This window comes from Colossoma macropomum, unplaced genomic scaffold, assembly GCF_904425465.1.
Source record: "Colossoma macropomum unplaced genomic scaffold, Colossoma_macropomum, whole genome shotgun sequence".
Lineage (NCBI taxonomy): Eukaryota > Metazoa > Chordata > Actinopteri > Characiformes > Serrasalmidae > Colossoma > Colossoma macropomum.
The window spans coordinates 24,270,051-24,288,262 of NW_023494810.1; the positions used below are offsets into that span (position 1 = coordinate 24,270,051).

At 36.3% G+C, this 18,212-nt stretch overlaps 2 protein-coding genes across 2 annotated transcripts; both read right to left on the reverse strand.

Annotated features, from left to right (window-relative positions):
* Nucleotides 1-325: 325 nt before the first annotated feature.
* On the reverse strand, nt 326-6,917 carry LOC118799768 (opioid growth factor receptor-like protein 1). Its single transcript, XM_036559798.1, has 8 exons — nt 6,649-6,917; nt 4,588-4,668; nt 4,299-4,343; nt 4,047-4,119; nt 3,847-3,925; nt 3,304-3,370; nt 2,722-2,870; nt 326-2,631 (listed from the first exon to the last, which is right to left on the reverse strand). The coding sequence occupies exons 1-8, from the start codon at nt 6,808-6,810 to the stop codon at nt 1,302-1,304; spliced, it is 1,986 nt and encodes a 661-aa protein (XP_036415691.1). The 5' UTR covers nt 6,811-6,917; the 3' UTR covers nt 326-1,301.
* A 4,766-nt stretch (nt 6,918-11,683) lies between these two features.
* On the reverse strand, nt 11,684-17,214 carry LOC118800027 (opioid growth factor receptor-like). The gene is given in 5 exon segments (XM_036560175.1): nt 11,684-11,994; nt 12,090-12,238; nt 14,220-14,286; nt 14,698-14,776; nt 17,058-17,214. Coding segments are annotated over 5 exon segments (720 nt in total). The 3' UTR covers nt 11,684-11,726.
* Nucleotides 17,215-18,212: the final 998 nt, after the last annotated feature.

Below are 18,212 nucleotides of genomic sequence, written 5' to 3' on the forward strand. Positions count from 1 at the left end.
ATGACCCATATCAATCTGCTAATAATAATGATAATAATAATAATAATAATAGTAATAGTAGTAAAAGTGTATGGACTATAAGTTACTATTACAGCATGAAACTCCATCATGAAATTCCACCTATAGTGCATGTAAGATGCAAGTCAAGCACTTACCAGACTGGAAGGCCCATTCTAAAGAAAAGATCACTATTTATTTCAACTACTGTGGCTTAAAACTTACATTCCGTTCATAGATTCATGTAGGACCTCTATATTCCATTCTATATGGAAAACAGAACTCCTTCAATTGCTTATGGAGAAAACACTATTGTGCAGTGAGTGGAAACATTACATCAACATGTCATTTATTAAATGCATTTTACTTGAATTGATAATAATAGATAGGACTACAAACTCATAGTTTGGCCACACAGCCCATATACAATCAATTTCAATGTACATTTGTCATCACATTTTCAAAAGCATCCAAGTTGCTTCAGATTATATTCTACCCATAGCAGCATTCTGTAAAATCATCTAACAAAATAGTTTAATGCATTCTTACAGAAACAGGTAATAAGATTAAAGATATCACCTATTTCATAGTAATCAGAGAAAAAGCTTTGTTATTTTTATAAAAGCTTCCATCAGCAGACATATACCAGGTTCTATTTTTGTTAACAATAACACATGATTCACAGGAGACTGAGATCCACATTCTCACATCAGCACTGATTGTATTTATTTTATTTATAACCAGTGCTAATGTGAGAATGTAGATCTCAGTCTCCAGTTTCTCCTCTAAGCACTGCAAAAAAGGTTTCTTGGGTACATCGCTGCGTCTACTTGGTTTACTCTTCTCCAGTTCCTACATCTACAGTGGCAGTTCCAGTCTCAACACATTTTCCTGTTCGGTGCCTTCATTTTTATTACCAGTCTCCGTAGCCTCAAAACTAACTGTACAGGAGTCACTTTTCTTGTTTTTTTCATCATCTCTTTGTTGTTCTATGTCTAGGGCCTCACTGACTCTGATTCTGTCTATGCAGATTCTTCAAGTTCCATATTGGTAGCCTCAACATTAGACAAAGAGCTGTCATCCATGTTCGCTTCACCTGATGTTGGCCCAGAAACGCTGACCTGTCCACTATGCTTAGAGTCTTAAATATTTTCAGTGCTATTATGATGTGAGGATTCTTCTTCTTGGATTTACAAGAAAAGTGATTTCCTTCAACAATATTCTTTGAATCCACACAAATTCTCTCTGTTTTTCCTGATTCATATTTTTCATCTGCCTCAACATTAGACACACATTAGTCACATTTAGAAATCATCTGATGTTGGCCACCTAACACCAGACTCTGATTCTGAAGGGTCTTTGTTTGATGCTGGCCCAGAAACGCCGACGTGTCCAGTATGCTCAGAGTCTTTACTATCTTCACTGCTATTATGATATGTGGATTCTTCTGTAGCTCCAAGGTCACAATCCTGTATCTGATTTGGAGGGTCTGTCTCCATACTTTCATCTGTGCATTCACTGTTGCTCTGGTGGACTGCATGCAGTTTTTCTGAATCTTCATCAGATTGCTTTGCTGATATTGCACTACTACAACCAATGTCCATTTTGTTATCAGTGCCTGTGGAGCCACTTCTCTCATTTACAGACATTTTTTCTGCATTATCTCCACTAGCTGGGATAGGAGCTTTGTTATTATTACATTGAAGATGAGCTACTAACTCTTCTTTGTCTTTATCAGGTTTGTCTGGTTTCAAACTCAGTTGCTTTTTCAGATTTTCCTGATCATTAAGCATCATTAACTTTTGATTAGTATCTGTTTCTTTTTCCACACCACTATTTTCACCATTTTGAACATTCTGAGCAGTTGAAGCATTTGGTGCTTCCCCATTTTCTGGTTGGATTTCTTTACCTTCACTAGGCTCTGATTCTGAAGGATCTTTGTTCGATACTGGCCCAGAAACACTGATGTGTCCAATATGCTCAGAGTCTTTATTATGTTCACCACTATTATGATGTGCGAATTCTTCTATAGCTGCAGGGCCACAAACCTTTTCCTGATTTTCCATATTTTCTCCAGTGCATTCACTGTTGCTCTTGTGGATTGCATGCAGTTTTTCTGAATCTCTATCAGATTGCTGTGCTGATATCTTACTAATAGAGCCAATGTCCATATTGTTATTAGTGCCTGTGGAGCCACTTTGATTAGTATCTGCTTTTCCCACACCACTATTTTCACCATTTTGAACATTCTGGGCAGTTGAAGCATTTGGTGCTTCCGCATTTTCTGTTTTACCTTCACTAGGCTCTGATTTTGGAGGGTGTGTCTCAGGGGTCTCTGCTTTTTTGGATTTGATCTCCTTTAGAAATCTTCTTTGAATCCTTTTAGGACACCACACAAATTCTTCCTTTGGCTCAAACTTCTCAAAGGCAAATCTGATTAGTTGTTTTCTCTCTGACTTGTCCAGAACAGAGAACATAAAGTAGTCTAGAACACTCTGCTTCACTCTGGGAAGACTTCTGTTCACCAGAGTCTCCGTGAGGAAGAACTTGACCAGAGGAGCCTGGTAGTGCTGAAACCCCAGGATGCCCAGACACTTCAGGATGCGGGTGATGCGGAGGTTGTTATGTGTGTTTCTGCAACATTAAAGAGAAACCATAAGCCATAAGCTATGAAGTCTACATTACAATAAAGTAAAAATCTTAGAAAAAGAGGACGGCACCAACCTGTCTAGGTTCTTAAATCGATCTTGCCAGTTTTCTGCACGACCCACTTCACCTGTTTCCTCATCTAGCAATTTTATGCCATAGAAGTCCAGCATAAGCTTATAAGACTTCAACAGTCTTCCCTTCACAGGGTCATCTTTACGGAAAAGCTGAAAAAAGCAGTATTACGTTTTGATCTTCACTACAACTGTTAACAGTTAAAATGAGGAATATACACTGCAATTTTCACACTACCAAACACATGTAGTATGATGCTTAACACAGTAAGAAGAACTTAATGTTAAATGTTACTAGCAGAGCTGTTTAACTAACACTATTAATAGTTAAACAGTTCTGCTATACCATTACTAGTAGTAGTACAAGCTGTGGTCAGAAATAAGAAATCTACAGAAATAAAACATCTAGAACAGTATATGCCAATACTGGCCTTCTAGTACCCTTACAATGCAAATTTCTGTGTATTCCTTGCTCTAACCCACCAATTAAAGGCCTTTCATCAGGTTGTTTTAAAAATAGAGCAGGAAAACAATAAAATGTGCATGACTAGAGAGACCAGAATGGCAAAGCACTAATCTGGAATACCTTGATTTCTTCTGGGGTAAGTGGTTGAGAATCATAGTTCATTCCTTGCTCTTGGATTGGAAACAGCCTACAGAGTTGTTTTTGAAATCGGGAAAATGGTTAAAATAAGTTAAAGTCAGGGTATTAGAAAGCTATTATAGTTAGCAGAAAAGTGCTACTGTATTCTTATTAACCCTGTTGCATTCCTCATATACCAAGACGGAAGGGAGTTTACAATCAATAATAATAATAATAATAATAATGATAACAACAGAAACTATTTGAAATATTTTTCTTTAAATCATTTACTTACAATTTAAGGTCAAGTATCTTCCTTATAGAACCAAAGTGCCCGATGGGCTTTGTTTAACCAAATTACCTAACTGGAACTAAAGAATATAGGAAGCCAGTGGAGATTTTATTGATACTTGTAATTTGATCTCTGTTTCCAGTGTGCGTAAAACTTTGGACAAGTTGAAATTTTGTTGGGGTGGGGTTGTAACAGAGTAGTGCATATATATATATATATACATACACACATAAGCCTGTGTAACAGAGGTTTACCACTGAATGTAGGAGTGCACCCATTCCAGCCTGCTGTAATCATGATACCACTTTTTATGAAATTCCTCAATGGATACACCTGAAGATAAAACAGATTAAACATTCCTTAAACTACTTTATGTGAATATAACATTATAATCTACTTTATTTGTATAATTTACTTAAATACAGTAAGTCTAACGCTGGTATGATGTCTATACCATCAGGACGAGATTTCATCTTATTTTGGTAAAACAGCAGGTTGGGTATGCAGTCATCCCTCTGATCACACACCTTATAAAAAGCACATTCAGAAACATTATTCCAACAGATCCACAAACATATGTAGTACAAAACCGTTGAGGTTAAATTACTAAAAATGTGAACCACCAAAGGAAAATAAAGATATGTGGCTCAATCTGACATGTTGTTTTGTGATGTTGCTGTAGGATTAATGGTAATGGGATACTTACTTCATCCAACTCTTCATTAACTGCTGTATCATCACAATTGACTTCCTAGAATAAAAATCAGGCAGCAATAATGAGATGAATTACACTGCACAATTCAAAATGACTTTTTACGTTTATGCTTTGAGAGCTGAAAAGAACTGAGTCTGAGTATCCTGAGTTGATCTTTGTTGTGCTTAGTTAGGCCTTATGCACGGTCTCTTTTCTAAATTTCTTTAAAATAAAACTTAAAAATCAAATTAAATGTCTTTGTAAAAATATTCTCAGTGTACAAGAAGTCGATAAAACTTACCTGAAACATTTTCCTGAAGTTCTGCATGTCTTTTGCAGCGTATGTTTTTCTGTGTGCACTGTGGGGCCATGGTATGTTGAACTGAGAAAATATAGATAAACAGAATATACAGAATAGGATTTAAAGGTACTAAAATGCATACATAGTAAGACATATGGCTGATTTACTTTTTATGATAAAGAATTAAAAGATGTTCATTAAAATAAACCAGTTTTGTTGTTTTATAAAAGATGTGGAGTGCTATATAAAAATTTTCTATCTCTGAAAAGGCTCTGAAAATGTAACTTATGCTCCAACTTTGGTGTGTCTTTTGTATAAAATCTGTTTATGTACTACCTCTTCCTTTTTCTTTTTTTTTCTTTCTTTTATTTTCTCTTTCTTTAAGGTGTTTTCATTTTGTGGTTTTTAATTTTAGCCCCCCCGGCGTTGGTTTGTTAATGAAGTAAGTAAAAGGAGGACTAACACACTTGTAATTCTATGGAGGACCAGATTTGCCAAATTGAAAAATTAATAAAATTAAAAAATAAATGGCTCAGTAAATTAATCAATAAATAAAAAAAAACTACATAAAGTATATATTGCTTATTGTGATTGTAATTATACACATTTCCTTTTTCTGCAGTTATATATTTCTCAATTCATTTATTTCTGTTATTTATTTTGTTTTATTAATGCCATTTTTATATATTTTTTCCATATCTATATTTTTGACAATTGTTCGCTTTATTTATTGTATTCATTTATTTATTTAATTTTTCATTAATTCATTTATTTATTTCTGTATTTCTTTGTTCATATGATAATGAGGGGGCGTGTTTTTCACGTTCAGGCTTAGCAATCAAGACCAGGAGGAGAAGAGCTGATTAAACTGCTCTTTCACTCCATAAAGAGCTGTAATGCCACAAACAGACAAACCTGCCGATAAATAACTTTCGATGGCTTCCACAGGCAGTGTGTGAAAAGTGTGTCCAAATGTCTGTGTGATCTGAAATTTGCAGAAGAAGACGATGGACCACCTCCTCCAAAGTTCTGAACACTACAGGGTCAAACTCTCAGCAGAGGCAGCTAAATGGAGCAAACTGTCCCCACAGCCTCCACATGAAAAAGTGAACAATCCGTACTTGCACTTTCAGCCAGATCAGCCGAGACTCTCAGATCTCTGACTGCCTGTAAGAAGCCACTACTGTACTGTCTTGTCCTTAGTTGCCGCTTAGAGAGCAAGACATGTACAATCGATCTACAGAATCTAACATCGATCGACCAATAGGAATATTAAGACGCTGTGACATCATTGACTGACAGCCCCTTTATTAGCATAAGGACAAGGAAATACAGAAATAAATAAATAGAGAAATAGGTAAATACAGAAATGAATAGTTATGGAAACAAATGAATATAAAAACAGAAAAAATGTTAATAAAGAAACATATATATAACTAAATAAATTAGTGAGAAGGGGAGATTACTAAATAGATATATAAATAAATGCAGACATATTAATTTATATAAGATTTTATTTATTAATATATTAATTGTTATGTATATTTATTTATTTTTAGATTTATCATCATTATTCTTTGCAATTCTACTTCATATATATTATTTTACTATTTGGACAAACAGCGAATCCTGACTCTCTGTGATAATGTACTCAGCAGCAGTGATAAAAGTTGAAAAGTCTGCTGTAGGGACACTTGTCACTTTACAGTGCCTACAACCAGGCAGGTTAAACTACATTTCCCAGCAACCCGTGGCAGCGTAAGTTTCAAGTTGGTGAGTCTGTTGTCCTTTCTCAAAAGTTCTGTTTTAAGCGTCAATGTAACTGTTAGTGTGTTTTTTTTCTGTGGAGTATTTTTTATTTTCAGTTGTATTTTTGCCAAAGTCCGTTTGCGAATTTAAGAAGTCAAGTCACTTTCGATTCTGATAGTTTCGTCTCAGAGAGAGCGGCTCTACTTTTTTCGAATTATTTTTTAAACCCCGCGTAGAAACATTTTTAAAAAGTCTTTCGTACCACAGTCGACGATTATGAAAGTCAAACGTTATAAAATATCATAATCTTACCTCACTGAACTGGGCTTCCGGAATGTCCTCCTTGTCGTCCTCCCATGTAGAGTCATATTCAGTGTCGAAGGAGTCATATTCAGTGTGGAAGTCTCTCTGGTCTCCCTCATGCCTAGAAAATCTATCGCCCATTGCAGGGTAGCGAATTGACCTCTTAGCCATAAACCCCAGTGACCAGTTTACCAACGCGCTGAAGCGACGATAGAGATAAACGAAAGAGAATCACAGAACCAGTCGAGCTACAGACCTGAGAAACTCGAGCACACCCATTAGCTTTAATACCTACAAACAGAAACTGAAAGTCGGGCTTAGCAGGAGTATTTCAGTTATGTCACGAGCTTAGGAAGCCTTATACAGAGGCCTGCTCAAAATACCACCAGCAAATGTGAAACAAAGCACAGTAAACTTGTAAATACATTTGATTAAACAAAATAACCTCCGAAATAAACTGGTTATTTTTTTTAATCTCTTATCTTGTTTCTCCACCTTGCCGGTGTACAGTTGGAGACGTATCTGTTGATGCACAGTTGCTGTTAATTATCCTCTATTCCGTCTTCTGTTTCTGACCACAGTAAAATTGGTGTTTGGGCTAAAATTGCCAATGAGTGGACAATTGGTTGAACTGGTCTACACCAGGATACAGTAAGATGGATTTTGGGAACTCTTCCGCTCAAGGGTTGGGCTGGTACTATTATTACATTAAAGACTATTGCAGTCTTTGATGTTGAGCTTAATAAGTTGATTTATTTCTTTGTCCTGTTGGGTTATTGTACCAGAGAATAACTAAGATTCAATTTGTGAGTTCAGACCATGCCTTCAACATGTGGTGGTAGTTCTGGGTAGGATTTCTATGCAGCTTCTGCCTGTAGCTAGAAGGCCAGACCCCCTTCATAGCTGTAGCAGGACTGATGTAGGACTGAGGAACAGGGAGGAGATGGGGTGCTAGTGGGGATTGCAAACACTTCGTCACGGAGCGGAAGGTGAGGATGTGGATTTATAGGGGGTTAGATTGAAAGAAGGAGGGGTTTCAGGCTTGTTCCTCCCCCCAAACCTCACTTTTAACATAACTACATATTTTAAAACATATGAAAACATCCATTCATAATTTCTGTAATGCAATTTACCCCAAAAACTAAGAAGAGAAGACACATTGAATTTCAAATATCAAATAGATTATAAAATGTAATATTAGTTTTTCAGCATTACAGAAACATGAAAAAGGAAACAAAATTATCTCAACAGGTTAACAAGTTCACACCAGCACACATAACCTCACACGCAAAGGCTGAACTAAGTGTAAAGAAAGAAATCAGCAGGCTAAAACTACGAGGAGAATAAAGGCAGTGAGAGAGAGAGAGAATGAGAGTGGTGGGGGTGAGGGCACCTGCAGATGTATCCCCCGCCTAACACAGACTTGGTCAGAGCATATAGCTTTATGCAAATTATATGTAAATTAAACAATCTACATATACAGTTATTGACTACTATAATGCAGACTTGGACTGGTTCAGAAACAGAACACAGTGTCATTGGTGTCCCTCATGTGCGTCTTAATGAAGTCGACAAGAGTTGCTCTCAGTCAGGCTGGACGCTTTGAAGGTTCTTGAATGGTTCATTTTTACCCAGTTATATGATGGTGGAAAAACCCAGTTCCAGCTTCTGAACCACAGGCTGCCACCATGTCTGGTAGGATAGATTGGAGATAGGCAAGGCCTCGGCTTATGTCACACCGTCCTTCTCAAGGAACATAACAAGCCTCACAGAGACACAAACACCAAAGAACTGTTATTCCCAGGTGTAATACATACATTCTGAAGAAACTGTATTCTGTAGTAGAAAGATTTAAATTTGATTATGGGAGATGACCTACATCCCTTCATCCAAACAAAAGTATCACCAGGAAACCCAACTTAGATGCCATAAATTATAATACAGTGTGATAAACTGAGCTTTTCTCAGAACATGAAGTTCAATAGTGGCTGCAGGCTCATTACAATCATTCCTGAGTCCTTTATGAAACTTACTGAGCGGTGAAATTTCACCAAATTTAGAAAAATATCTGCATAATTAAATGGTTGAGATGTAAATAAAGTCATTCGGAGTGGTTTGATGTGAAATGCCCTGTTTAGAGAAACTTCCTGAATATGAATTGTTAACAGTGGTGGTGGTGTGGTGTTTAACGTCTCACAGAAAGTTCTGACATTACTTGGTTGTAAATACTTTGCCTGATAGCTAAGAGATTGTTTTTTGAAAGTTTTGAGACAAGATTTTGGCCTAAAACTTATTGCCACCCCTGGTTCCTATCACCACCACTGTAAAGAAATCCAAGTCAGCAACAATAAACAGTATACCATTTCACATCAAAACACTCTGAATGACTCTGTTTACATTTTAACAATTGAATTACTAGAATATTGTTAAATATTACTAGAATTTGGTGGAATTCCCCTTTAACGGGTGGACTAAAGTAATTTGGACGTGCTTTTAAAGTGAGAGAAGGCTAAGAATTTGTTTATGTAAAAAAAAAAAACACAAAAAAAACGCCCAACTTTATCTTTAACTTTATCCTTGGCTGTGTGAGGTGATAAACATAATCAGGTTATTGTTATAGACTTAACTCTGCGGTTCGTAGAGCATCCCAGCAGTTTGCTGTGCATTATGTGCACCATTCAGAAATTTGCATATTTATGTATGATTATCTCATTTTGACCAAGAAGAACTCAATGACCATAAAAATGTATTATACTACATTATATATCAACATTACAGTGAACAGAAAAAAAAATTCTAAACAGTGAAGGTTTAGTTTTGTATGGACTTTTTTTAATGGACTCAATTTTTAATTTACATAAGCATTATTTGGGAATATGACTAATGTCAAAACTATAGATTATCTCTGGTCTGTAATTCCAAACTTCTATACTGTCCAACTGTACAGAATTAGTGTAATAACCTAATATGCAGAGTGCTGTAGTGTGATTACTCAAAACTGTTGCATGCATAAAATATGGCTACAGGCCAAAACCCTGTTGAAAGCACATACAGTCGTATGCAAAAGACCTTTGGTCAAAATTTTGTTGATTTTCAAAGAGAAAAAAGTTTTTATTCTGCAAATATTAGTGTGCAATTTCTGTGTATTTGAGTTTAACATATTTAACATCTAAAATATAAAATGTGCAATTACCTTTACACTGGTCAGAATTCTTGTTTTATTTGTCCAGTATGTTAAATTCAGCACATAAACTGTAATTGTGGCTTGATATATGCTGAAGTGCGTTCTGGGATGTGTTAACTTATTTCCCTTAGAAAATCAATAAAAATTCAAACAGGGGTGCACAAACCTTTGCATATGACTGTATATATGTAGGCCAGGACTTCTGGAAAACAACCTACTGTTCTCAATTATCCTGTCAGCCATAGAGCCAGTTTGTCCATGCACTGAGGCAACAAGTGAGCCAAAATAGCACAGTGACTCACCCATTCCTTTTGACAGAACAGAAAATGAAAGATCCTAAAATGTTATGTATGTCAGCGGTGCTGTGAGTCAGTAGGTACGCTGATACTGAGTTTTTGAGCAGCCCTACTTAAAAGCATGTCGGTGGATGAATCATGAAAAATAATGAATGAATTAAAAGAAAATGAAAATAAAATGAATGAATCAAAACCATCCTAATAAACATTGTGAAACACATACACCGCATACATTATTTTATTTTAAGATAGTTGAAGAACATAGAGCTACGCCACCAAAATACCAAAAATCTCTTGCAGTGATTAAATACATGTAACTATAATTGCACATTGCATAGATTGTAGACAGCGCTAACCACATGCATGCATCTGAAATGTCACAAAATGTCAAATTTTTTCTGCATAATTTTTTCACTCTAAACATTTCTACATTATTCAGTCCCTCTAAACATTCAGAGTAGTTTGAAATATGAAATATGAAATGGTAATTGCATAGAAAATTACAGACTTCTTTGCAATACAATGGTGCTGACGGGGATCCAGTGTATACACATTGCAAATACAGTCGTTTTCTCAATGTTTTCTTATTTTCATGTAACAGCTTGAGAATGGTACATTTCACATCAAACCACTCTTAATAGCACTGTTTACATCTTAATAATTGACTTATGCAGAAATGTTGAGAAATCAGTGGAATTCTACTTTGCTGACAGCCTTTATCCTATGACTATAGACTGAACAACTACGTTATCTTCAAGTCACTCAACTGAGGATGCAATTAATGATTTTGCATCCCTTTAGAACCAAGCCTAATCTGGCTGTATTTGGATTGACAAAAGAAATGATTTCCTTCAACAATATTCTTTGAATCCACACAAATTCTCTCAGTTTCTTCCTGATTCATATTCTTCATCTGTCTCAACATTAGACATACTTTAGTCACATTTAGAAATCATTTGATGTTGGCCATCTAACACCAGACTCTGATTCTGAAGGGTCTTTGTTTGATGCTGGCCCAAAAAGCTTAGAGTGTTTACTATCTTCACTGCCATTATTATCTGCTGATTCGTCTGTAGCAGCAAGGTCCCAATCATCTTCCTGATTTGGAAGGTCAGTGTCCATAGGCATAATTTCATCTAGGCTTTTATCATCACTCTTGTGGATTGCAGGTGTTTTTTCTGAATCTTCATTAGATTGCTGTGATATCTCACTACTACTGTCAATTTCCATTTTATATTTGCCTGTGGAGCCACTTTCCATATTTAAAGACATTTCTTCTGCATTATCTTCAGTAGCTGTGATATAAGTTTTGTTACCACTACCACACTGATGCTGATCTACTGACTCTACTTTGCCTTTATCACTATCATGCGCATTTTTATTTTGTGTAGTGGATTCCTGATCTTGCTGATCTTTCTGATTGTTAAGCCTCTTTCTTTCAGGTGAGTTTTGATCTGTTTCTTTTCTCACACCACTCCTTTCACCATTTTGCACATTCTGGGAAGTACTCATTTTCTGGTTGGATTTCTTCACCTTCACCAGACTCTGATTCTGAAGGGGCGTGTCTCAGGGGTCTCTGCTTTTCTGGTTTTGATCTCCTTCAAAAATCATATTTGAATCCTTTTAGGACACCACACAAATTCTTCCTTTGGCTCAAACTTCTTAAAGGCAAATCTCATCAGTTGTTTTCTCTCTGATTTGTTCAGAACAGAGAACATAAAGTAGTCTAGAATACTCTGCTTCACTCCGGGAAGTCTTCTATTCACCAGTGTCTCTGTGAGGAAGAAGTGGACCAGAGGAGCCTGGTAGTGCTCAAACCCCAGGATGCCCAGACACTTCAGAATGCGTGTGATGCAGAGGTTGTTGCGTGTGTTTCTGTGACATTAGAGACAAAAAAATTTAAGCATGAACTCCAGATTCTCCGCATTAAGTTCATCTTCATTATATTAAATCTAGGAAACAGCACCAACCTGTTTAGGTTCTCAAATCGATCTTGCCAGTTTTCTGCACGACCCACTTTGCCTGTTCTCTCATTGAGCAGCTTTATGCCATAGAAGTCCAGCATGAGCTTGTAAGACTTCAACAGTCTCTTCTTCCTAGTGTCATCCTTACGGAAAAGCTGCAAAAAACAACAGTATTGCATTTTTTAACTTTCCCTTTTTACACTCCACTTCATACCTGGTAAGTATACAAAAATGGAACATGAACCCGGCTGATTATTAAAGTATATTTAAAAAGATTGCTTTTATAGAAGAAGGCAGAAACACTCTTAACTTCTAGTATAAGGTGAGGTCTGAAGCTCTATGCGTCCTGTGTTTGCAGGGGATTGGAATGTTTAAATTAAGGGGGCCCCCTGGTCCAAAGGCCCATAGGGATAAGGCCTCTCACTTTCTCCCTTCTTCTCTTAGTTCCAAATAGATGAGATCATTTTTAAAAAGAACCATATGTTCTGTCTCCTGTTTCAACAATAAGAACCATATATAAGCAGTTGGAATATTCTGTTCTAGGGGGGACACTTAGAATTGGCACGGATCCTCTCTCAGGTACTTTATAGTGCTTGATATGATACTGTTTTATTTTGTAATAAACATCTTTTACAAGCATGACTTGAGTTTTCCTTCATCATCTTCACATCATCGCCACTTAATAAACAACATACATACATACATACATCATCTAGACCGCTTATCCTTCAGGGTCGCGGTGGATTGCTGGAGCCTATCCCAGCTGTCATTGGGCGGATTAGTAAACAACAATTATTATTATTATTTTTTGCATGATTTTCTTAAAGCCAATGAGCTTAACTACGGTGTACCACCTGTATACACTTATATACTTGTATAACAATTTATAAACTTTTTTTTGTATGAATGGTATAACTGGATCAGGTCATATTTATGTGCTTTCAAACTTGGTTTTTCACGCTATAATCAGGCCACAATTTAACCCTTGTGTGGTGTTCAGGTCTGTGGGACCCATTTTCAATGTTTACCAAAATTAAAAATGATGCGAGTTATTATTATTTCAACCTCAGATTCCTTGGCCTTTGCTCATTTTCTGTGAAGAACATATAAAATAACACATTTTCAATGACTTCACACTGTACATGTGGTGTTGGGGTGAACCCGTGGGGAATAAAAGTGTGGAGGTGCTGTGTCCCTTCACTCTGTTCTCCTCATACATGGCCAGCTGTTATTTTGTGTGTGTCTGTTTGTGTATGTGTTTATATATGTGTGTGTGTGTGAGGGTGGACAACATGGACAGGCTACTGACTGGCTACAGCTGCTAAGGGAGAACCCTACACTGGCCACTTGTGATATCTGGTGTTTTTACATAAATTGTTATGGTTATGTTTAAAGAAAACAATAAAGCAGTGCTCCACCAGACCACTGAGTAACAAAATCATGAACACCACACAAGGGTTGATGTTGTCTTCAGATGTCAAATACTGTGAAATGATGAAAAGCTTTAAACATATAAAATATATAAATTATAATACGAATACAGTGCCGTAAAAAAGTATTTGTTTCTCGAAGACCCATCTTTGTTAAGAGCGTACAATAAATGAAATAATCAGTTAAAAATGTGCAAAATACAAAAATATGCAAAAACAGAGAAAATTAGGAGAGATGAATACTTTTCACAGCATTGTATGTCAGCTTTATTTCTTATTTCAGCAATAAGAAGCTTTTTAAAAGACTCTTAATAGTCTCTTATTAAGTATTAAGTATTAGCAGTGTATTAAAAAGATACAATTGAACAGGTGCAGACACTATTTTATCTGGAGGGGTGAGCTTACATGAATTTAGATTAAAAAAAAAAATCTCTGAAATCTCTAAAACATTACTCCAATAGCAATCTTGCACATGTTTCAGCCAAAAAAGATAAAAGTAGAAGCTGGTGGTTTGTAAGACATATAAAGCAGTGTCTGCAGTGCTGACCACACCTGACTCGGCTAATTTAAGCCTTTCAATACTTTACAATTCCAGCAGGCTAAACGATAATATGTGCACAACTAGAAAGCACTACTGATCTACAAAAAAGCCAAAGCTGACATAGCTTTAAAACCTTTCTGACATATTAAAGACTTTAATACCTACCTTGATTTCTTTGGAGGTAAGCGGTTGAGAATCATAGTTCACTCCTTACTCTTGAATTGGAAACAACCTACGGATTTATTTTTGAAATATGGATAATGATTAAAATAAACACTGGGATTTATGAAGCCACTGTAGTTGGCAGAAAATTGTTACTATATTTTCATTAACCCTGTTTCATTTCTCACATACACTCTTAAAAATAAAGGGGAAGGGGACAGAGAGGAAAAAAGGACAACTTCTTTACAGATTACAGATTTTTTCACTCTTAGAAGTAAAGCTGCCAAGGGAAAGTTATTTGCGCAATACCATAAAAGTAGAAGAATTTTCTGTTATTTGTACAGAAAACTCAGGCTCAGGGAGAATATAACATCTTTCATATTATGCAGGCTTTTTTCTATACTTTCTTCTGTTTCATTGAACTAAATTGCCTGTTTTGTTGAACAAAGTGGCGCATTGCCTTTACAAAAAGGAAGTTTACCACTGAATGTAGGTGTTCACCCATTCCAGCCTGCTGTAATCACCAGACCACTCTGTATGAAACTCGTCAATGTATATACCTGAAGATTATATAAAGATTAAACCATCTTAAATCTACTGTAGAATATGACTGTGTCTTACATCAGCACTGTGCTCATCATTACTCATGTCATACCATCAGGACGAGATGTAATCTGATTTTGGTAAAACAGCAGGTTGGGTATACAGTCTTTCTTCTGCATGTACATCTTATAAAAGGACTATTCAGAAATATTATTCCAACAGATCCACAAACATATGGAGTATAAAACTGCTCAAGCTGAATTACAGGGAATGTGAACCACTAAAGGAAAAAAGATATGTGGCTAAATCTGACATGTTGTTTTGTGATGTTGCTATAGGAGTAATGGTAATGGGATACCCACTTGATTCAACTCTTCATCATCATCTGCTGAGTCATAAAACCTAACGTGCTAGAATAAAAATAAGGCAGCACTAATGAGATGAATTACACTGCACAATTCAAAAGATTGCAAAAAATACTTTTTCATGTTTTGGGACAGAAGAACTGAGTCTGAGTAGCCTGAGGAGATCTTAGTTAGGCTTTGTTAGGCCTTATGCATGGTTTATTTTCTAATTTTCTTTGAAAAAAATAAATGGTAAAAATATTTCTTAATGAACAGGGGCCAACTATGGCATTGGATTGTTGACCCCCAAAAGTAGAGAAACTAAACTAAAGTGCTAATTTGGGGTAGATTTTTTTCAAGCTGCTTTAAAAAATGTGTTGGGTTAGAAAAAAAAATGAATCGTTTTATGGCTGTGTATTGATCTTAATGTTGAATAGCTGGCAACCTAAAGGACACACAAAAGAGGCACCGTATGACTTTTAATAAACACAATATAGTTGCAGAAGTGTATGGTGAGGAAAAAGAAATAAATCATTAATACTTATACAAATAAATTATTACCCGCCCTCCGAATTTTAACCCACATTCACACCCATATCTCAGTGTATAAGAAGTCTATTAAAAACTTACCCAAAACATATGCCTGAAGTTATGCATGTCTTTTGCCGCATGTGTGTTTCTGTGTGCACTGCTGGACCATTGCATGTTAAACTGAGAATGTATAAACAGAAACAGCTGTAATATGACTTTAAGGTAAGGTTCCATAATACATACATAGTGAGACATTTAGCTGGCAAACAGCATGTGGGTTTAGTCTTAATGATAAAGAATTTCCATGATTCAAGATGTTCATTAAATGAAACCTCTGTTTTATTGTTTTATAAAACACTACCTACTACCTACCTCCTGCATTAAAAAGCTCTGAAAACATGACCTCTTGCTCTATGGAGTTTTAGAATTAAATCTAAATTTTAAATATGTATGTTTTCTTTCTTTCATTTCCTCTCTCTTTGAAGTGTATTCATGTTTTACTCTTGGTTTCTTAATAGTTTCCCTTTATTCTGAGTTGATGATTATCACAGTACTGTAATTGATGGCTTTATTAATGTTGTCTTTATGCAATTAGAAATTGCATGTTACTACTACTACTACTACTACTACCACTACTACTACTACTACCACTACTACTACCACTACTACTACTACTACTACTACCACTACTACTACTACCACTACCACTACTACCACTACTACTACTACTACTACTACTACCACTACTACTACTATTACCACTACTACCACTACTACTACCACTACTACTACTACCACTACTACCACTACTATTACCACTACTACCACTACTACTACTACTACTATTACCACTACTACCACTACTACTACCACTACTACCACTACTACTACCACTACTACTACTACTACCACTACTACTACCACTACTACTACTACTACTACCACTACTACCACTACTACTACTACTACCACTACTTAGCATAGCTGTAATTTCTCTTGTGTTAGACAATCATACTGTAATCTTGGCTCTAGCGAATCCTGACCTTCTAGAAGAATTATTCAGCTGTAGTGATAAAAGTTTGAAAAGTTGCTTAGTTTTAGCTGTCACTTTACAGGTACAGGGCTCTTCATTTTCTGACAGTTACAGCGTTCCGAGTTAAACTACATTTCCCAGCAGCCCGTGGCAGCCTAACTTTCGAGTTGTTGAGTGTGTGGACCTTTCTCAAAAGTTTTCCGTTAAGCGTCAATGTAGTGTGTTTCTCCTGTTGATTTTATATATTTATTATATAAAATATTTTGATAGTTCCGAGCGGCTCTAACATTATAGCTTCAGGACCTTCCCTGTCTTTCTTTTCAAACCCCGCTTAAAACGTTAAAAAAAAGTCTTTAGCGCCTCTGTCGACGAGTATGAAAGGCACGTCACTGGACAGGGTTTCCCGACGGTCATCGTCGTCGTCCTCCCGTGTAGAGTCATATTCGGTGTCGAAGGAGTCATATTCAGTGTGGAAGTCTCTCTGGTCTCCCTCATACCTAGAAATAGTATCGCCCTTTGCAGGGTTGCGAATTGACCTCTTAGCCATAAACCCCAGTGACCAGTTTACCAACGCGCTGAAGCGACGATAGAGATAAACTAAAGAAAAACGCACAAGTGACAAAAGATAGCTGCACTACAGACATGAGAGAAATAAGAGCACCCCACTGCATTTAATACCTACAAACAGAAACTGAAAGATGGGAAGAACTCTCTCTGTACTGGTCAATCCTGGGACATAGTAAGAAGGGTTTTGAGATGGGTCACTTCTTACACTAATGCTTTCATTTTTCATCTTGAGTCTTTTGTTTCTGAACTAAAAGAGTGGGAAATCCAATGAAGATGTCATGGATTAGAACACAGTAAGATGAACTAAGCTTTGCACAGAACATGAAGTAGTTAAAATGAAATTTCAGCAAATTTTCAAAACGTTCTTAATAATTAAATGGTTGAGAGTCGTTCAGAGTGGGGAAGTGGAATGGTTCAATCTAGAGAAACTTTCCAAATCAGGATTGTTCACAGTGGTTCAGACATCTGAAGTTAATGCCACTAAAAGCTACATCATAGAAAGTGTTTACATTCAATGGTCATAAATACACAGTGAGAGAAATGTATTCACCCCTATTGCTGCTATTATCAACATTACAAATAAGCACTCAAGACACTTGTAGGTTCAAAATTATGAAAAAATTATATTCCCCTTTAATGGATGGACTAGTCATTGTGGTACACTTAAGTCCTTTGTCCTCAGGGCAGAGTTTTTGCATATTATGTGCACCATTCAGAACATTGTATGTTTATATACTGCCAAAAAATGATTCTCACACCTTTCTGTATTCAGCCGCAGTAATTTGGTAATTATAGCTCACTAGCACCATCTGCTGGACTAAACAAGTGCAACACGTGCCAAAACAGCCTTGCATTCATGGGGAGCAACTATTACTGTCAGTTAGCTTGATGTGTTGCTCATTTTAGCACAGTAAATTGACCACTTATATTTAGCCATTGACCTTGCTGACCATTTTTCTAACATGTTAAAGTAATGAG

Bases quoted from the DNA above. Each gene is read 5' to 3' on its own strand.
- LOC118799768 (XM_036559798.1), bottom strand. From the start codon at position 6,810: ATGGCTAAGAGGTCAATTCGCTACCCTGCAATGGGCGATAGATTTTCT. The intron at 4,344-4,587 runs GTAAGTTTTATC...TTTTTATTCTAG, and splicing joins ACTTCAGGAAAATGTTTCAG to GAAGTCAATTGTGATGATAC. The intron at 3,371-3,846 runs GTAAACCTCTGT...ACAACTCTGTAG, and splicing joins GTGCACTCCTACATTCAGTG to GCTGTTTCCAATCCAAGAGC.